Genomic DNA, 21,559 nt, shown 5'->3' on the forward strand with positions numbered 1-21,559 from the left:
AAGCAGAAAGCCTGCCCTGCTGGATGAGCGTGTGGTCTTTGATGGACTTAAACTCAATGGGAACATAATCAGGGCGACTGATGCGGTGGTGCCTAAGTCACGGCTCCAGGGAGGAGAGAAAAAGGACCATCCTCATCATCGAAGGTCATGGCGGACCTTTGCCCCCACTAATCTGGGCGAGTATGCCAGCCGCAGCGGAACCTTGTGCTCTGGGAGCGTGGAGAGGCCTGGGTTGATAAACGACAGGAGAGGACAGAGTATGACCAGCTCACTGACATCTGAAGAGGACTCAGGTCTGTACAGTCCTACTGTGGAGCGGGAGCGACACGCTCATCGATCCCACAAAAGAGCAGGTCACGGTACAAGGAGCCTGTCGTCCTCAGAGGCGATGCATATGTCCGGGGACCTGAAAACTCTGCGATCGCTCAGCTCAGGGCAGGAGGAGTTTCCTTTCACCCCTGCGAGGGACAACCGCTCTCTTTACCACAGCAGTAGCTTGGTCCAGGAGCCCCGAAAGGTAGAATCTGGTATGGGTGGACTCAGTGAAAGGGATACCCTGAGCAATGGAGAATACAAACACTCCACAGGGAGGTCCTCCTCAGGCTCAGCCTCCAGGACTCAAAACGACAGCTCTGGATGGCGCTCCAGGACGTTAACAGACTATGACGAGCTGTCCACTGCTGAGCTGTTAGAGGATGTGTCACGTCAGGATGACTGTGAGTTGGTTAGTGTGGTGGTGACGGAGCCTGAGACGTACGGAAACTCTGTAACTCTACCCATAGAGAGCCGCCACCAAACAAAACCATGTACTGTGCAACAAGGAGCGTCCAAGTACAACATGGAAGAGCTGGAGGAGTTTCTGCAGTCGGTGGAGGCCTGTCTGCCTAAAAGTTTACAGGCATTCCAGCACACAGGAGAGCACGAGATAGAGGCTTTACTGAATGCCATCGCCGCGTGTCCTGAAATGGACCCTATGGGTTATTTCTCCTCACAGGTGCCCAAAAATAGCCACTTCCTTCATTTCCGAGTTTCGCTCATTAGTTGGTCCAGCAGGTTTCACTAGATAACACGCCTCTTTAGATGAGTGTTTCCTGGCTTGGTGTTTTTCATACATATCTGATTACATGATGGGTGAATTAGGTTTTGCTTACCAGTTCAGACTGGAAGGCTGTCTGCGTGATTGTGCACAGCTGTGCTTTAACTTTTAGCCATGCTCTGCCCTTTTAGAAAGCTGCTGACTGGTTAGAGAGTTGTTTATGTCAGCTGGATTTTCACACCCAACCTGAGGTGATGGCGTGGCAATTGTGTTTCAGGAAGTGGGAGAACTCCCTGGCATCATTTTGAACTTTTTTGAACTCTTTATAATTTAAAATAGTGAAAAAAAGGCCAGTCACAAGTTGAAGGAACATAAGGTGATTTCTTCAAATATCTTGTAAGACATAAAACAAAGAAAATCAGCCAATACCATGTTCAGGATTTTTTTCATAATATTTTGCTTGAAAACCCACTAAAAGGTTTAAATGACTCTCCACATAGCTAATTTCCATAAAGTCTAGATCTAGATCATCCAGTGTTATTTATTTTTGTTCATTTCATTTTGTTACCTGTTCTGATATTTTTGAGAAAGTATTTGTCTAAAGCTCAGCTGGACAAATGATTTTTGCAGGACAGAATCATGACAGAGCAATATTGAAATTAAAATCACATTTAAAAAGGAATTGTTCAGAATGATACTTAATTTTGTCTCGTTCTGAAAAAGGCAATAAACCCAGTAATGCATCATTGAAATCATTGGTCTTTGAACAGTTGGAGCAGTAATAAAGTCAGTTTAATGAACCCCTAAATAAGACTGATGACATTGTAGTCTGAGCACTTATAAAATATTTATTGTGATTTGTTCCATTTGTCTTTAGGCCTTCCAGAAAGACGACATTGATCCGTTGCAGACGCAGCTTCAAGACATCAACTCCCTCGGTCAGGGCCTGATCCAAAATGCCACCAAAGGCACCAGCATCAAGAAGCTTGAGGATGACCTGGAGGGTGTCAACACAAAGTGGAATACGCTCAATAAAAAGGTTATTTGTTATATACTACCGGTCTGACTGGCTGATGTTTGCTTTTGACTAGTAGTCATTCGTGAAAATACAAAGACATATTGTCATTCATTCTTGCTATTTGTTATAGTGTCCTCCTTTGATGAGTTACCGCTTTACTGCTTAAGTGAAACAGGTGACGTCTGTATTTACCATGTGGTCTGCAGATTGCTGAACGTTCAGCCCAGCTTCACGAAGCCCTGTTGCATTGTGGGAGGTTCCAGGATGCTCTGGAGTCCCTGCTCAGCTGGTTGACCGACACAGAGGAGCTCATGGCCAATCAAAAGCCTCCCTCTGCAGAGTTCAAAGTGGTCAAGGCACAGATACAAGAGCAGAAAGTAAGACAGTATCACATGGTACAAACACATAAACACACACTCAGAACACACCAGCTCTATATTTACCTCTCTATTTCAACTCTGCAAAACCAACAAAACATTATGACTTTCACATTCATCTTATTTAATTGACATCCATTGTTAAACAAGAGTGTGGAACACAAAGCTTTTACTTTAATGGACACTTAATTTGTGCCTGTTAGATTTACTGTTTTTCACCACCACGCAATGCTCGCAGTCAGAGCATGTTAAAGGCGCCCAATAACTCTCCTCCTTTGTTTTCCTCTGACAGCTTTTACAGAGACTGCTGGATGACCGAAAGCCGACAGTGGAGCTGATAAAAAAAGAGGGAGGGAAGGTCGCAGAACTGGCAGAGTCTGTGGATAAGGAGAAGGTTGCAAAAGAGATCGAATGCCTGGGGCAGAGGTGGGACGCTCTGCTCAAGAAGGCTGAAAACAGGTCTGTATAAACACCTGCAATGTTAACAAACCTATTTTCCTAAGATTTGAATTTGTGTTTTTGCCTAGATTTGGTTGTGGAAGTAATTAAACCTTCTTATTCTGTCAAATGCTTAAATTTAACTTTACTTTTCTCCTACTGAAGCTTAAAGGAATAGTTCAACATTTTAGGAAATGCACCTTTTTTTTGTCTTTCCTGCCAAGAATTAGATGAGACAATTGACACCACTCTCACGTTTGTACAGTAAATACAGTATGAAGCTATGAAGCTACAGCTAACAGTCAGTTAGCTTAGCTTAACGCAGACAGTTTTTGTACTAATTAAACACATGACACACAAACATGTTAATTAATCATCTTTAGAGGTACTTTGTTATGTTCGCACAGAGCCAGGCTAGCTGTGTTTGTCTTTTTACAGACTATGTGCTAAGCTAAGCTACCTAAGGTAGCTTTATTGTTCAGACATGAGAGTGGTATCAATAAATTAACAGTAAATGTTGCACACTTGCAACAAAAGCCAATAGCAGATATTCATTAATAAGTTTGGCAGAAATGAACTTGCCTGTTAGTGTGTGCATATAAATGAGAAGCCTGTACTTTGTTCCTAATCCATTGCTGTTGCTATCATTATATTTCAGGCACAAACAACTAGAGAGCATCTTAGTGGTCACTCAGCAGTTCCATGAGACTCTGGAGCCCCTGAGCGAATGGCTCTCCGCCACAGAGAAGCACCTGGCCAACTCAGAGCCAATCGGCACTGAGACGTCTAAACTGGAAGATCAGATCTCTCAGCATAAGGTAATACACAGCATTTTACTCCATTACCATGTGTCGGTCCTGCTAGGCTGGATTCAGTTTTGTTCATTTTGCTTGTAACTTTAAGTTTGTGCTCATCATTATTTCCCATTCAGTTCTTCATTAAATTTCTGTTTCATATTTTTTTTCTTTATTTGTTTGTTTTCTGTTTGTGTCACATTTCCTTGGTTTTGTTTCCCCATCCCATACGGTCAGGCCTTAGAGGAGGAGATTATGAATCACAGTAAAGACCTGTTACATGCCGTCAGTCTGGGTCAGATGCTCAAAGCCGTGAGCTCAGTGGACGAGAAGGAGTTTGTTCAGTCTAAACTGGACGCCACCCAGGCCAGATACATAGAGCTCCAGGAGCGATGCAGGAGGAAAGCTGAGATGCTGCAGCAAGCTCTGGCAAACGCCCAGCTGTTTGGAGAGGATGAAGTGGCTCTGATGAACTGGCTCAACGAGGTGCACACCAGGCTGGGTGAAGTGTCCGTGGAGGACTACAAATTAGATGTTCTTGAAAAGCAGCTGGCAGATCAACGGGTATACAATCCTCCTCAGGCCAAGCATTAAGTTGTCCTTTCATTTAAGTTGCATCAATCATGTTTCATTTAATTTTATTGATCTGTGTGTCATACATTATTTACATTGGAACATTTCTGTCACTCTCAATACCTTTCTACAGTCGTTTTTTTTTTTTTCGTTTTCAGGCTCTACAAAGTGATATTGATTTGAGGAAGAAGAATGTTGACCAAGCCATCTCTAATGGGATGGAGCTACTGAAGCAAACAACAGGCATGTCTGACTTTGTGGCTCTCCTATCACAGTTCACACAGCTGGATCTCAGAAAACAATTCTGTCTCTGTAATACCCATCATGAGGTTATTCAGGAAGCAGCTCAACAGCAGCAAAGTCGTTGAAAAAATTAGTTAAAATGTAATTTTCAGAAAGCACTGGCATTATCCCTGCTGCATTATTTAAAGAAATGGTTTGCCATTTTGAGAAATACACTTATTAGCTGTCTTTCCGAGAGTTAGATGATACGATGCAAAAATACAAAAGTCCTTAAATTAATACAGAACAATTTACTTCCTATTCACAGGTGATGAGGTGGTTGTTATCCAAGGCAAACTGGATGGTATAAAAGCCAAATATGCTGAGATCAACTCTATGAGTGACAACGTCTTGAAGACACTGGAGCGTGTTTTGAGTCTCTCTTCCAAGCTACAACATACTCATGAGGACCTGAGCTCCTGGCTGGAGAAAGCAGAGGCTGAGATCAATGCTTTCGATGGTCAGGAGCCGGTGGGCGAGCAGCTCATTCATGCACAGAGCAGGCAGAAGGTCAGTCTTTCTATAAGGTTTTTTTTGTATTTTCTCTTTAAGAAATAGATACCAAATGTAATCCCTAACATGAAATTCCTCTAACACACAATATGAAAAAAACATACATCTGTGTCTTAAACCGGTGTTTTCTGTTTTCAAGGCCTTACTGAAGGAGACCAAAGACCAAAAACCTGTGATGGACAAGATGAATGAGTTGAGCGGTTCTCTCCTGGATCTGATCCCGTGGCACACTCGTGAGGGTCTGGACAAGCTGGTGACTGAGGACAATGAGCGGTACAGAGCCGTCTGTGACACCGTCACCCAGCAGGTCGACCAGATCAACGCCGACATCCTCAAGTCACAGCAGGTAAACCAAATCTCTTTTTTTAATTAAAGCTGTCTTCCATCTGTACTTTAGGTAAAAGAGTTTTTTTTTTTTTTTTTTTACCGTATCTTCTAATTCTTCAATGGAAAACATCAGAGACAGAGTTTTTTTTTGTCTGTTTCCAGTTCGAACAGGCTGCAGATAGTGAACTCTCATGGCTGACTGAAGCTGAGAGGAAGTTACTGTCGATGAGCGAGATCAGGCTGGAGCAAGACCAAAACACAGCTCAGCTCCAAGCACAGAAGGTTAGCCCGTCATACTGTGTGTGTGTGTGTGTGTGTGTGTGTGTGTGTGTGTATGGATAGACACAGGCCTACATCTCAACAAAGTACAGCAAACACAGCGGTTTGTTTTGTAACGTCAAGCTAAACTCACTCTACTGGTTTTCCAGATTTTCTCCATGGACATCATGAGGCACAAAGATGCTGTGGATGAGATTTTGAAAACAGGAAAGGCCATCATGAACAGCAAAAACCCGGAGGAGAAAGAAATCTTCAAGGTGAAGAGAGTTTATTTTGAATTTGAAGTAGGCGGTTATCCATTAGGAATGTGCACATAAATTAAAAGATCTTCTTGGTTTTCAATCAGGCCAAGACCCAGACTCTCTTGGAGAAGTACGGGGTCGTGAGTCAGCTGAACTCGGAGCGCTGTCTGCAGCTTGAGCGAGCCCACTCTCTGGCCAGTCAGTTCTGGGAGACATACGAGGAGATGTGGCCGTGGCTTCAGGAAACCATGAGCAGCTTCAGCCAGCTGCCCCCACCCGCCATCGAGTACGAAACACTCAGGCAGCAGCAAGAGGAACTCAGGGTAAGAAGCCGACAAGGAGCAGATGTTCAGTACAACACCTTTATTGAAATGAGGGAAAAACTAATCTGAATATGCCACATCCTTTCCAGCAAATGAGAGAGCTGATTGCCGAGCACAAGCCCCACATCGACAAGATGAATAAGACCGGGCCACAGTTACTCGAACTGAGCCCAGTGGAGGGAGTGCCCATCAGAGAGAAGTACACAACTTCTGACCAACTTTACTCCCAACTGAAAGCTGATGTCAAACAGAGGGCGGCCACTCTGGACGAGGCCATCTCCAAATCCACCCAGGTCAGAAGCAGTTGTCGTTTGTTCGGTGTTTCTAAGGAAATGTTTTGTTTTACTTTACCTTTAATGTATATGACAATGTTGTCATGGGTCCTGTCCATCCATGATTACATGTTGAAGGAATTCCATTTAAATGTTGATAAAATGCAATTAAAATACAATTTTTTTTTAATATGATTAACTATTTGATATTCTTGAAAATAGATAATAATAATAATATAATAATAATAATATAATAATAAATAAATAATAATAATAAACTTTATAAATCATGATAATGTTGGGCTGCAGCAAATTATTATTTTTATTATTATTTAATTTAAATTCCCCATGACTAATTGTTTTGTTGATTTAAAAAAATAAATAAATAAGGAGACATACCGGCTTTATAGGCTTGTCTCTCATTATAAATACAGTGTCTTTCTGTAGCAGCTCTCCCAGCTTTCTTCAGTGTTATTGCTGTATGAAGTCTAAGTACAAACCGAGGTGTTTCCTTTCAAACGCTCTCCACCAGTTCCATGATAAAATTGACCCCATGCTGGAATCGCTGGAACGGATCGCTGAGCGCCTGCGTCAGCCTCCGTCCATCTCAGTGGAGGTGGACAAGATCAGAGAGCAGATCACTGAAAATAAGGCCGTCTCTGTTGATCTGGAGAAACTGCAGCCTTCATATGAAACGCTGCGCCAGCGAGGCGAGGAGATGATTGCACGGTCTGAGGGGGCAGACAAGGACATATCTGCTAAAGGTATGGTATATATCATATTGTCTTGTTTGTTTGACATTATGTTGTTCCACTTCTTTTTAGCAGTCCATTTTTTTATATAATAAAGCAATTATTTTTTTATGTAATACTCCAACAAAAAGGTTAAAAGTTTTTTTGGCAGTTTAACTATAACAGTGCATTGGGATAATTAAAGAAAATAAGAAAAAATTGCATAATAAAAGGTCAACAATACCAAAATATCAGGGGTACATAAACAGAATTACTAGACACAGCTTCAAGGTCTTGGCTCAACATCTTAAATTTAGTTTGGATTCAGTTTTTTTTCATGCACTGGCTTGCGTAAGCTTCCCTCCAGGTGTAGCTTTTATGGGAATGCCAATCTTTTTTCAGGCACAAGAAATAATCACGAGATATAATAGACACCAATATAATAGACCAAATATTTTCCCATGAAAACCGTCAATGTGAATGTGCGTGATGTGTGTTGAATTTATTTTGTATTCACTGTAATTGTCACTCATGCTTATCCCACAAGCCGTACAAGACAAACTGGACCAGATGGTGTTCCTGTGGAATGACATCCAGGCCTTGCTGGAGGAGAGGGAGGCGAAGCTGCTGGATGTGATGGACCTGGCAGACAAGTTCTGGTGCGACCACTGCGCTCTCATCGTCACCATCAAAGACAGCCAGGACCTGCTGAGGGAGCTGGAGGAGCCGGGAGTCGATCCGTCAGTCGTCAAACAGCAGCAGGAGTTTGTGGAGGTACACGGATCCCCCAAATGAAATGACTGAATAAACCCAATGCATAATTTAGAAAGAGGGAGCATTTCTTTGTCTTAAATACTGCATTTTATTTCCACAGGGATTTAAGGAGGAGATTGACGGGCTGCAGGAAGAGCTAGATGTGGTTCAAAACCAGGGGGCGGAGCTTATGACTGCCTGCGGGGAGCCTGATAAACCTGTGATAAAGAAGAGTATCGATGAGGTAAAAACTATCTTTGCAAAGAGATTTTGTTTCTTCTTCACTTGCTGATACTTTGTCCCATGCAGACACTGTATATTTCTTTGCCTGCATGTGGCTTGTGGTGACACTCGTGTCATTTTTCCAGGTGAATTCAGCGTGGGAGAATCTCAATAAGACTTGGAAGGAGAGAGTAGAGAGACTGGAAGAAGCCATGCAGGCTGCTGTGCAGTTTCAAGACGGCCTGCAGGTACTTTGATCGCTGCTTCAAGGATTTTCAAGGGCAACACAATAAAAACACTTTATGGGTTTTTGGTAACTTTTGTGAAGCTCTTCCAAAACTTAACCTCGACTTTAAAAAAAAAAAAAAAAGTTATATTTTTTTTACTTGTTTTTATTATATAAACAGTAGGAAAATATACAGGTTCATGTTCACAGAGACATACTTTAGCATTTGAAAGTGAATCTGTTAGTTTTTAAGGCCTTCAGATGAAACCACAGATTACAGTGTTTTTTTTACTATTGCAGTTGATTGAAGTGATGCAGCGTTTTATTGGAGACCGATTAATTTTGAAACAATAAACACTGACTACAGTGCTTTTTTAGATCTGGCTCACATTTAACCTCATAAAGTTATTCTAAGATATTTTCATGGTGAGAAAGGAATCCTCCACACAGCTGCTTTAAAAGATCACATTCACACTTTTTTAACATGGTATTTATGTTCAGGGCTTGTTTTTTAATTCTCACTTTTTATCATGTTTGTTTCCTCATTTGTCAACCATATAGATTTACTGTATTACATGACACCGAGTGTGAAACATGACCCCTCTGTGCTCTAAGCTTTGTTTTCTCTCAGTAACAATGGTTTCCCACCTCGTACGCAGGGAATGTTTGACTGGGTGGATATTCTGGACAGCAAACTGGATTCAATGTCACCTGTAGGCACAGACCTGGAAACTGTCAAGCAGCAGATTGTAGAACTCAAGGTACAGTCTTGTATTTCTGTATAAAGATGCAACAGCAGACTGAGAATATGATGATTCACTTCTGCTCCAGCTAATTAAATCACGTCTTTAACTTTACTGCAGTATTCACTGTTACAGGAGCCGTGTCATTTACCATCTGTGTTTATGTTGAGTGCTTGATTCATGACATGCCATAGTTTGTACAGGTACAAAGGCTCCCTTAAAATAACATAAAGTAGTCACATTCGCTTTGATGTACAATCATACAAGTCTAGTGCTGAAAAGGCAAAGCTGGTATTGTCTGTGTGACTTTATACCTCTGTTGACTGATTGGGTGTAACTGCATATGTGCTGGTTTTGTCAGGAGTTCAAAGGAGAGGCGTACCAGCTGCAGATCGAGATGGAGCGCCTGAACCACCAGGCGGGCCTCCTGCTGAAGAAGGTGACGGAAGAGGCCGATCGCTCCGCAATTCAGGAGCCAATGTCTGAGCTCAAGATGCTCTGGGACAACCTGGATGAGAAGATCATCAGCCGACAGGTTAGAAAAGGGAAACACGCACCGGGAAAGAAATAATTTCAAACTGACTGTTCATTTCAGTTTGATGCTATTTACATACTGTGTAATAAAATCTTTTTGTTACTTGTAATATATTCTGCAGTTTCATAAAATATTCGAAGCCAGGCTCAACAGTGGCTCAAAAGGCTGTGGAAGGCTGTGTTGTATGCATATCAAGCGCTTTCACACGCTGGAATATCTAATGGTTTAATCCGTCATTAATCCAGCACAAACTGGAGGGAGGCCTTCTGGCTCTGGGCCAGTTCCAACATGCACTAGACGAGCTGCTGGCCTGGATGAGCCACACCGAGGAGCTGCTGAACGAGCAGAGGAAGGCTGGAGGAGACCCGAAAGCCATCGAGATAGAGCTCGCCAAGCACCATGTACGACAAACCTCCTCTCGTCTACTCACATCCACACAGATTTTATTTAGTCCTTTGCGCCTCAGATCCATCCTCCCAACATCTTGTTGTTTCTTGTACCTCCATAGGTTCTCAAGATTGACGTGTTGGCTCATAAAGCAACAGTTGAGACGGTTAACAAAGCCGGTAATGATCTGGTGGAGTCCAGCGCTGGTGAGGAAGCCTCTAGTCTGCAGACCAAACTGGAGAACCTCAACCAGCGGTGGAAAGCCATCCTGGAGAAGACGGACCAGAGGAAGCAACAACTTGAGAGCGCTCTGGTTCAGGTATAAAAAAAAAAAAAAAGTTCATAAGCACTGACCTCATTTATCATTATTTATTGTTTAATAAGCTGTTAGTGAATCCTTTCCCCCAGGGGAACAAATATGTTCAGTTCTTTCTGGATGAGTGACTCCTATCTCTTCCCCTCCTCATTCCTTCTGCATCCTGTGGAGTTTTTATTCATAACTTTGACATTTAGGGGGCTGCTGGGATGTGACGGGGGGATATGAGGAACAGAAATATCCCATGGATTCAAGAAATGTTTTAAAAGTTCATAATCTATGAGTGTTTTCATTGATGAGAGTATTTATCAGGAAAAAAGTGATAAAAACACAATTAAGAACATTTCATTTCAATTCAATTGAAACAGTTTTAACATCTAATGAAAAAAAAAAAGTTTGTGATTTTTAATCAAAGCTTTAATTAATTACGTTTATGTTTTTTATTTGAATTTTACTGCTGAACACTGCAGACAGTTTTTTCGGTAGCTGAATGAATCGATGGAATTAATAACTCTGACATCCTGCTCTCTGAGACATAGGTTGCTAACAATGCGTGTGTGTGAGACACCTTTTGTCCTGACTCAGGTTGTATTGTGTTGTAGGCCCAAGGTTTCCATGGTGAGATAGAAGATATGCAGCAATGGCTGAAAGACACAGAACGTCAGCTGTTGGCATCAAAGGCTGTGGGAGGCTTACCAGACACGGCCCGGGAGCAGCTTAACGCCCATCTGGTATGTGTTTAACAATATGAAAGGCCGCATACAGATGGCGGGGCTTGTAAGGAGACGACTGTGTCTTTTCTGTGTTTTATCTGAAGTGTGAAAATTAAATGACACTGCAAAATACACTACTTGCACCCCCCCCTCGCAGGAGATGACAAAAAAGCTTTTAAAGTGTTTCGAATTGATTCGGGCTTGTCTGACTATAATGAATTTAGGAATGTTTTCCTTCTTTGTTTTCCCTCTCTCTAATGGAGAAGCTCAAGACACTTTCACAGCAAAGAAGCACTGTCATTTCATTCAACCAAAAACAGAGGGATTACTTGAAAGCAATAACTTTTATCAAATTAGTAACATTATACAGTTTAATTGTCTGTGGGAACATGCCTCTGAGAGTCTGTGTGCCTCACTGTGTTCATTCTTTCACCATTTTTGGAATGGATTTGGACGAACCGCAGACAAATTCATTACATACACTTTGATCGCTGTACAAAACCAAAAAGTAAAAAGTAGAGCTATCTTTAACTGTAACTTAGTCTGTGTGACGAGAGCGTCTCCCTCTTCATGTCATTGTGTGTGTGCGCGTTTTCTTGCAGGAGTTGTGTTCTGCCTTGGAGGCGAAGGAGGAGCTGTATCGGGAGCTGTTGAACAAGGGTCAGCAGCTGCTCATGTTGGCGCCCGAGGGTCCCGACAGCAACACGGAGCAGGACCTCGCCAACCTGAAGGAGAAATGGGAAGCAGTGCAGGGCAAGGTCGCTGAAAGGAAGGTATGGAGTCGCTGGATGTGCTCTCGCTGCTCTTAGCTTAATGATTCACAACTTGAGATTTAGGCCCCGGCGAGAGATCGCTGACATACACTTGAGCCATGACTCTGTAGCTGAAAGCCTCTAATCCCAGTGCCGATAATGAATGGTGTAAGGACAGAGTGCTGGCAAGGACACACACAGGATGTGGTCACACTGTAGATCACAGCGGGCAAGTTGCTGTCTGAGTCAGCATGGAACAACAGTGGTCTTGTCTCATTTGTTGCCATAGTGAAGAGCTGACAAGTGCATTAAATAAATAGTAGAGCTAAAATTACCCCTGAGCCAAAATAAAGACATCACTCACTGTATTGTGCTTATCGTATTTATATGTTACACCATTAGAACAACAGGTTCTCACTTTTGTTGCTACAATAAATAAACATCAACACTTCATGACAAAAAGATAAATCATCTCTGCCTTCCCGCTCTCACTCCAGATAAGGAGCTCCTCATTCTGGCTGCCTGAGCGTTTACTGTAACATTTTGCTTTTGCTTCCTATTTACTTTGGTCCTGTTCCCAGGGAATGTAAAGTCTGGTAAATCTTAGAGCTGCGCAGAGTTGCAGCTGCTGGCCAAACTCTCAGCAAGCAGTGTGACACTCCTCCGGTGTGGTGTGTCGCACACAGAGTCTTCAAATGATAAAATATGTTGGGACTTAAACTACAATTCCATATTTAGCAGGACTCTCAATGTGACCCACAACATATGAGGCAAACATATTAATGCTCGTAGCTCTCATCATGTTTGTAATGTCATTAACACGGCAGTTACTGTCATGCGATGAGCCTGCGCCAGCGGCCTCGGCTGTAGCAAACGGATGTTTTTCCGCAGAGGAGACGCTGTGGATGTTTCTCTCATTCAATTAAAAGCTCATCACTCCATTACTGCTTCGCCATCAGCCTCTCCAGAGATGCTAACTTCCTCTGTTTCAATAGAGACCAGGTTTGGCACAATTGAAACATAATTGTTTAGTCCCCCCCCTCTTCATCAAATGTTGTAGCAACCAGATGGTTTGTTTTCAGCATGGAATAGTGTGATTATAATAGCGAGCGAGAAAATATAACAGAATTATTTCCATTACTATACAAGAGGCCCTGATGATGTGTTTGTGTCTGCAGGTGAAACTAGAAGAGGCCTTGACACTGGCCACGGATTTCCACAACTCTCTGCAGGACTTCATCAACTGGCTGACCCAAGCAGAGCAGACGCTCAACATGGTTTCCCCCGCTTCCCTCATTCTGGAGACCATCATGTTTCAGATTGATGAGCATAAGGTAATGTTTGCACGGAGAGGAGGATTACGCAGTCTGCGAAGCGAAATGAAACGCTGATGACGAAACATTTCTTTTTAAATGTTCGTGCTATAATAGGTTTATCTGTGCCAAGTCGAAGCGTATTCGTCCAACTTTGCTTTTATTCAGCTGCCGCGATAGTGCGTAATTTCTTTAGCCGGTGAAAGATTATAAATATCAGTATCACATATAGAAATAGCAGTTTATGTTTGCTAATTCACCCTTCTGCCTTGCCATCAATGACTCAATAACTCCATCTGCTTTTTTTTTTTTTTTCAGTACAAAGCTCATTAACACATTAATCATATGAATTACACGACCTCCTCTTTACACCCGACCTTAACCTCTCTCCTCTCTGCTGCGCCGTGCCGCTGCTGTGCGTATTTGTGCAGATGTTCGTGACAGAGGTGAACTCCCACAGAGAGCACATCATCGAACTGGACAAAACAGGAACGCACTTGAAGTACTTCAGCCAGAAACAGGATGTGGTCCTGATCAAGAACCTGCTGCTCAGCGTGCAAGGCCGCTGGGAGAAGCTGGTGCAGAGATCTGTCGAGCGCGGTCGGCTGCTGGATGACACCAGGAAGAGGGCCAAACAGGTACTGCTCTGCTCATGTTTATTCTTGGTTTGAAATAGGCAATGTTTCATGTTCATGTTTGGACTTTTTTATTATCACTGGAAAGCTCTGGAAATAGTATATAAAGCTTGTTCCATATTCTGCCTGCAGCTTGTTATAGCGTTTTCATTAGCGTGGGCCTCTTTCGTTCCTTGGGCCTGAAAACCTAATCATGTGAACATTAAACAGGACTCTGCGATAAATCAAGTGAAATCATACCTTCTCTTTTTCCTTTTTTTTTCAAAATGCTTTACACTGTGTTTGTTTCTCTATCCTTCATTAGTTCCATGAAACTTGGAATAAACTGATGGAGTGGTTGGACGAATCTGAGAAGGCTCTGGACTCGGAGGTGGAAATTGCCAACGATCCGGACAAAATCAAGACGCAGCTGGCGCAGCACAAGGTGACTGAGCATCGTTTTATCGCGGTTTAATGGGAAAAGAATGAAAGTTCAAATAGCCATGGAGCTTTGACAGCATCTACAGCTGAGTTTCATTGAGTTAACAGAAACAACGTCAGCATCCGAACCATTTTGTGCGAGCCAGAATCATGAGGCAATGGAAGTAGATAATTCCAGCAATAAAAGATATTTATAGGAATTACAGTATCTACTGAACGCATTAGTCGTGCATTTGCTTGTGTTATAGGCCGCCCAGTCCCTTTTGTTTTCTCTGCAGTGTTATACGGGGAGATCGTGCTAATCCTGTCATAATCCCAGGATGGACCAAATGTATCAGGGGTGACCTTGCTTTTGGATACTTTTAATCTCTGTGGAGCAGTGGCTCTTGAGTTTTGACCCCCTTTTTTTGTTTCCCCTCGCTGAATAGTGTCTTCTTAATCACAAAACACACACAGATTAGGATACTGTCTGACATACCAACAGTAGTAAGAAGAAAATCCCTTGAGAAGGTTCCCTGTAACCGTGCGCAACCAAAGTCCCATCCGAAATCCCCCTATATACAACTCTGAACAGCTCTTTCGTTTTCTAAATACAGTAGAATTACTTTATTGAATGGAGGAATGACTTTTTATTTTTCATATACAGGAGTTCCAGAAAGCTCTGGGCAGCAAACACTCAGTGTACGACACCACCGCCCGGACAGGACGGTCCCTGAAAGACAAGACCTCCCTTCAGGACGATAATCAGAAGCTGGACGACATGCTGAGTGAACTGAGGGACAAGTGGGACACTGTCTGTGGCAAGTCGATAGAAAGGTACGGATACATCTTCCCACGTTTGTTGCCCTATTTTTATCCCACCAACTACAAGTCAGACTATTTGCAGTGTTTCTAAAACACCTCTTCATTCACTGTGTACGATTTGTACTGTCCTCTAGACAAAACAAGCTGGAGGAGGCCCTGCTGTTCTCCGGCCAGTTTACAGATGCTCTCCAGGCTCTTATTGACTGGCTGTACAGAGTGGAACCTCAGATGGCTGAGGACCAGCCCGTACATGGAGACATAGACCTGGTTCTTAACCTGATAGACAACCACAAGGTAAGACACCAGCGACACAGACTGTCCCACATGTGATGATCTGCTGGTTGATCACTGCTCTTTTAGTGTTGCACCATTGAAAACCCAGTGTCGAAAACCAGAATAAAAGTTTTCATTGCTGCATTAACACTGCCTTTTCCTTTCATCGCTGAGGTTTATTCATTACTGTTTCTTACCACAATAGAAGACAGAGGACACATAAACCACACCAGGGTTGGACTATAAATTTAAACAACAACAGGGCTTGTAGGCATTGTAGTACCTTTCCACTGAGAGTGCCTGTTCTGTCCAGCAAGGGTGTGTGGAAAACCTGCTGTTATGTTTGCTCATTTCCAGTGTTATTATTAATAATAACCGTGCTGCATCAGCAACAGAGGTCATTCTGTTCTTTGCTTTTTCAAAGCAGCTGGATAACTTTTGATGTCCCGTTTCAGTATGTTATGGCTGGACTCACGTTGTCTGACTGTGTCATGTCCTCTGCAGGTTTTCCAGAAGGAGTTGGGAAAGAGGACAGTAAGCGTTCAGGCCCTCAAACGTTCAGCCAGGGAGCTGATCGACAGCAGTCACGATGACTCGTCCTGGGTCAAAGTCCAGATGCAGGAGCTGAGCACTCGCTGGGAGACGGTGTGCAACCTGTCGGTGTCCAAGCAGGCGCGGCTGGAGCAGGCCCTGTGTCAGGTACTGCAGAGCCCCGACAGTTGTTTGATAGAAGGTAAACTGAGTCTATGAGTCTGACATGAACTGTGTTTTTTTTTTTTTTTACTACAGGCTGAGGAGTTTCACTCTACTGTTCATATCCTGCTGGAGTGGCTGGCTGAGGCAGAGCAGAGTTTGCGTTTCCATGGCAGCCTGCCTGACGATGAGGAGGCTCTGCGGGCGCTTATCGAACAGCACAAGGCAAGCAGTGCAAACATTTATATTCTTTTATCTTGAGCGAAACTTTAAGTTTATATTTGCATTTTTACTTTGACAGTTTCGGTTATTTCGGTAAAGAAATGAAACATGCTGGCGTCTTCTGCTTTAGTGACCTGTTAAGGCCCCAGTTGTCCTCAAGCAGATGCCATGCTATCATCCATGCCAACAACGCAGGAATATTTTTCTTAACTATGATTTCATCTGATTGAAATAGCTCTGCTTCACTCTGGTGTTTAAACAACCTTTATGAGCAATGTGTCCATTTTTATGTTTGCTGACGATCATCCAACTGCAAATCTAAATTCTTTGCCATTTGCTATTTTTAAGGAGTTCATGAAGAAACTGGAGGAAAAGCGAGTGGCTCTAAATAAGGCAACCAGTATGGGGGAGGCCATTCTGAGCATCTGCCATCCAGACTCCATCACAACCATCAAACACTGGAACACCATCATTAAAGCCCGGTTCGAAGAGGTCAGCTCACAGCAGCCTGTCTGCATACATGCCTTTCCTCTCTGTCACACACACACACACACACACACACACACACACACACACACACAGACACACACACAGACACACACACACAGACACACACACACAGGTATTACCGGGCACAATTACACCGTTTGGATGCCTCAAGCTACAATACCATGTACAGTGGAGGTGGGGATAGTTGCCTGATGTAGCTTTAGCATAACATTTCCACACATGTGATGCAGTATGTGTTCCGTGTTTAGCATGCAGTAATGTGTGTAATGTTGCTGTTACAGGTGCAGGCTTGGGCCCGGCAGCACCAGCAGCGACTGGCCACGGCCCTCACTGAGCTGTTGGCCACTCAGGAGCTGCTGGAGAATCTGCTGACCTGGCTGCAGTGGGCTGAGACCAACCTCAACGATAAGGACAAGGAGGCGCTGCCGCAGGAGATCGAAGAGGTCAAAGGCCTCATAGCAGAACATCAGGTAAAGTAGAACTGCTTTTGGGTCATTTAAACTGTTGTTTATTTGGAGTTTTGAGGAGCAAATTGCTCTCTTACTATTTCTGTTATTGCCAAGATGGTCCCCTGGCTAGCTGTGATTAAAGTAGTTGACTACCTTCAGAGTACATGATGGAAGCTGGAGGTGTTATTGTTGCTGTTCCCTGCAGGCATTCATGGAGGAAATGACCAGGAAGCAACCAGATGTTGACAAAATCACCAAGACACACAAAAGGAAGGCTGCTATGGAGCCCCAAATCCAGTCTCAGATCCCTGTGCTCGACAAAGGAAGAGCAGGAAGTATGTATCCCACAAATACCCCTCATAGAGCGTGACCTGAGCCATCTGGCCAAGTGTTGAGTCACTGCAGGGTGACGCGACATCCTTTTCATTTCCTGCTTTATCACCTGGAATGATGTCATTGCTAATCTATTCCTCCTGATTATACGGAGAGAACACAACTCACCATGAAGGCTTTTGTCTTTCATTTGCAGGAAAACGTTCTCCCACACAAACGATGTATGCGTCAGCAACACAACCTCCCATTGAAACCAAGAACCCCCGGGTCAACCTGCTGGTCACTAAGTGGCAGCACGTGTGGCTGCTGGCCTTGGACAGAAGGAGGAAACTCAATGATGCCCTGGACAGGCTGGAGGAGGTAATGGAGCCCTCAGACCTGCTCTCAGTGTTATCGCACGCACACTTATTCTGCAAATTTGTGCTGTTTTGGTTGTTTACGTCATCATATTTTTTTATGTGCAGTTGAAGGAATTTGCCAACTTTGACTTTGATGTGTGGCGGAAGCGCTACATGCGCTGGATGAACCATAAGAAGTCTCGTGTCATGGACTTCTTCCGCCGCATCGACAAAGATCAAGACGGCAAGGTGACCCGACAGGAGTTCATAGAGGGCATTCTCTCCTCCAGTAAGTGTCCGGCATATGAACTGAACAGCGTGCACCCCTGCCGGCAGAATGTCTTATTTTTTTTATTTTTAACACTTAATGTTCTCCTCAACAGAATTCCCCACCAGTCGTCTGGAGATGAGCGCCGTGGCAGACATCTTTGACAGAGACGGGGACGGCTACATTGACTACTATGAGTTTGTGGCAGCTCTTCATCCCAACAAAGACGCTTACAAACCACTAACAGACGCAGACAAAATTGAAGATGAGGTAATACGAACTCTCGTGCCCTCAATTTCCAAATAATTCTCAGGTTTTTAGAATCAGGGTTCAATAAAATCATTTCTCTGTTTGTAGGTCACACGTCAAGTGGCAAAATGCAAATGTCCAAAACGATTCCAAGTGGAGCAAATTGGTGCCAACAAATACCGGGTAAGAGAGATTTTCACCTGCTGGAAATCCTTCATTTTTTTCTTCAAATGCACACTATCACTTTGCCATGATCATGAAATGTTTTAGAAACTAAAGTTTCTTATTTTCACGGGGAGATCTTTGTGAAGGTAAGTGATGAGTATGCTGAAAAATGTGCCAATAAAAACTCTAACCTTTCCATGTTTTTATTGTTCCTCGCATCACCAGTTCTACCTTGGAAACCAGGTACATATGAATGTCCTCTTGTGTTTTTCTCTTTCTGTTCTGTGCCTTACGCCTTCTTTCATTTACCATGTTTGTTGTCCAATTAACACTCTCTGCCCAGATTCCTGGCTGATGTTTACAGACTGGAACTCAGAAGTAGAAATAAAGATCTGTGGCCATCTGATTTAATCCACATGGAACACTGGCCGTAGATCTAACAATTTATGGTTGCTGAATATAATCTGAACATGAAGTTTTATTTAAAATGACTAACTAAAGAATCATTAAAGGCACCTCTGTGTTTTAAGTTTTTTTTTGTTTTTGTTTTGTTTTGTTTTTTTGTGATTATAGAAATTTTTAACATACATTTTTGTTTTGTTGCGAAAGAAGAATCCAGGTGAAAAGCATTGTAGCATATGTTTATATATCTGCTTTTGAGTTTCAGAGAATACAGTATTAGCGTGCCAGTACCATTTCAGCCCATATTTTTTTATTATTGGTCCACGGGCATAAATTCATCTGCTGGGCATTTTTGGGAAATAATGCTTTCTGTGTGCTTGCCTCTGGCGCTTCAGTACCATGGGAATGATTTTACCTCAACATTGGCTGACACACTTTTATGTAACTGACACTGTTTATTAATTTGTTTTCATAGCTGGGCAGCCTTGATGATTTTAATGAACACTTTACTTTTCATTTTACCTGCTGAGTTAATATTTTGTCTTGACAAACTGCATGTTGTAATGTAAAACTCACGACTGATGCGGGTTTATTGTGTCACATGCTTTCTGAAGCTTGTTGGATTAATGATGTCAGTGAGAGGGGATAGGGGCATCAGTGGTGGTTTGTGAACTAGTTTGTATTGCTGTGTCACACTACATTGAATTGAAATATATCTTTTGACAGTTTGGTCTGGTTCACTGCTTACATGACTCCTTAATCGGCGATGAGACAATAGCAAACAGGGAAAATCAAAATCTTACCCCCCACCTACACGTTGCGGTTTTGGAAAGCTGTATTCTGGTAAATGGTTATTCTTAAGATGTTTCTTGTGCCTCTTTTTTCCTCCAGATCATCCTCACCTTTAATGTATTTGATCACTTAAATCACCAGTGGCATTAAATCATTCTGATAATCATACAAGTGCAAGATTTTGTTGCCAGTTTAAGAGATACCATGATATAATAGGCAATTTAGCGGAGGGTCATCAGTGTTTGGTCATGTCTACGTGTCACACTGTGGTGGATTAGACAGAAATGATTTGAACCATTCCTCATGATGTTCTCAGTGTGTCATCGGAGCTAGCTGCATTGGATCTGCATCAGTGTCAATGCATCCTGAGTATTTGAGTCGTAGTTGTAGAAAGTGCAACAAAGTGCTGGATTGCAGGAGATTGCTGTTTGTCCATCCGATCATGGTGTGAGATTGTGTTTGTTTTTTGTTTTTTTTGACGGAAAGCATGCGGCTGTGATTGTGTGAATTCTTTTGTTTTTGTGCTAATGCTCATGGTCATATCCAACTGGCTGACGTCTGTCTCGTGTCCACCCCATGAAGCTTGAACCATTCACATCCATGACATGCTCAGTGTACTGAACGTTTGGTATGTGTGGTTGGAAAGGTGAAGGCAGATTATTATACAACAGTGCCTCCTGGTGGTGTAATAATGTGCCTTCAGTTAATGTTTTTTTCACAGCTCAACCTGCAGTAACGGCAGCAAACTGTAGCTAGACGATAAAGTCAGACATTACATCCTGAAAATATATGCGAGCAGAAATCACTCGAGTAATAACATTGTACAGATATCAATGTGGAGCCTGACTGTTATCAACATTGATTCTATTTATATTACACTATGTGATAGTGAAATATTAGTCAATTACCTGAAGATGAGTGCTGTTTCCAAGTAACTAGTAGTCTTTTTTCTGTATTTTATTGTGTTATTTTGTGTCTTATTGGCTAAAATATATCCATATATACCGATATACAGCACAATATTTTACATGAGCCAAATCTAGCTAATAATATTGACCCAACAATAAACTAGTCAGGCTCGACATTAGATTCTTGTACTTTTTTTTGGTAGTATGAGAAAATACAAAATATATATATTTTAGCATTAACTCATTTAGTATTAATGAACTCACATAGTTTAGAAATTTTAGAATGATACATTTGAGTAACATACACCGGCACACGCTAATAAAGGAAACCAGTTGGACTGACCTTTGTGTAATTTGTGTCTTTGAGAATGAAAACTGAAAATTGATGTTGTGTCAAAATTCCTGTTTGTGTAAACATGGAAAGGAAATCAGAAGTGGACTTAAAGCATCTTTGATGGATGCATCATTTTTGAAACTTTAAATGAAATACTCCTGATTAAAGTTGATTCAACAAAACACAGTGATGAATCAATCAATCGGAATAAATTTGATCCTCCACACCACTCTGGTTTCCAGTGTTGCACAGCTTCTAGCCTGCAGTGAGGAGAGTGTTGTTCACACGTCCCCTTTTCTCTCTTCCCTCCCCCGCCGTATAGTTCGGAGACTCTCAGCAGCTTCGTCTGGTGCGCATTTTACGTAGCACTGTGATGGTGCGGGTGGGCGGAGGCTGGATGGCTCTGGATGAGTTCCTGGTGAAGAACGACCCCTGTCGAGGTGAGTTCAAAAGTTCACCACAAGAAGTCACAGTGAGGCACTGCGTGAAAACACTGTGTTCATTTATGTTTTCTTTGTCAGTGTGTGATGAAATGGTTTGGCCTTTAAGGGAGTATAAATCGACAAGAATATTGCTTTTTGAGTGATTAATCTATTTTT

At 42.6% G+C, this 21,559-nt stretch overlaps 1 protein-coding gene across 22 annotated transcripts in view; it reads left to right on the forward strand.

The window, feature by feature from the left end:
- Window positions 1-21,559, forward strand: part of dst (dystonin) — a 100,962-nt gene that overhangs the window by 74,230 nt on the left and 5,173 nt on the right. For 17 of the 22 annotated variants that reach the window (XM_056394915.1, XM_056394921.1, XM_056394917.1 and 14 more), the window contains 38 exons: window positions 1,914-2,075; window positions 2,261-2,431; window positions 2,724-2,890; window positions 3,528-3,687; window positions 3,901-4,227; window positions 4,395-4,479; window positions 4,787-5,028; window positions 5,171-5,377; window positions 5,521-5,640; window positions 5,787-5,894; window positions 5,984-6,202; window positions 6,292-6,495; window positions 7,007-7,238; window positions 7,753-7,979; window positions 8,080-8,202; window positions 8,327-8,428; window positions 9,066-9,167; window positions 9,511-9,684; window positions 9,930-10,085; window positions 10,193-10,390; window positions 10,990-11,118; window positions 11,703-11,873; window positions 13,031-13,186; window positions 13,597-13,803; window positions 14,105-14,224; window positions 14,867-15,036; window positions 15,159-15,318; window positions 15,802-15,996; window positions 16,087-16,215; window positions 16,561-16,704; window positions 17,004-17,192; window positions 17,377-17,506; window positions 17,701-17,864; window positions 17,969-18,131; window positions 18,226-18,380; window positions 18,468-18,542; window positions 18,750-18,767; window positions 21,283-21,400. In XM_056394915.1, coding sequence (XP_056250890.1) covers window positions 1,914-2,075; window positions 2,261-2,431; window positions 2,724-2,890; window positions 3,528-3,687; window positions 3,901-4,227; window positions 4,395-4,479; window positions 4,787-5,028; window positions 5,171-5,377; window positions 5,521-5,640; window positions 5,787-5,894; window positions 5,984-6,202; window positions 6,292-6,495; window positions 7,007-7,238; window positions 7,753-7,979; window positions 8,080-8,202; window positions 8,327-8,428; window positions 9,066-9,167; window positions 9,511-9,684; window positions 9,930-10,085; window positions 10,193-10,390; window positions 10,990-11,118; window positions 11,703-11,873; window positions 13,031-13,186; window positions 13,597-13,803; window positions 14,105-14,224; window positions 14,867-15,036; window positions 15,159-15,318; window positions 15,802-15,996; window positions 16,087-16,215; window positions 16,561-16,704; window positions 17,004-17,192; window positions 17,377-17,506; window positions 17,701-17,864; window positions 17,969-18,131; window positions 18,226-18,380; window positions 18,468-18,542; window positions 18,750-18,767; window positions 21,283-21,400 — 6,079 coding nt within the window. The other 5 variants (XM_056394924.1, XM_056394927.1, XM_056394938.1 and 2 more) reach the window with 2 other exon arrangements.

Source organism: Seriola aureovittata, chromosome 14, assembly GCF_021018895.1.
Source record: "Seriola aureovittata isolate HTS-2021-v1 ecotype China chromosome 14, ASM2101889v1, whole genome shotgun sequence".
NCBI lineage: Eukaryota > Metazoa > Chordata > Actinopteri > Carangiformes > Carangidae > Seriola > Seriola aureovittata.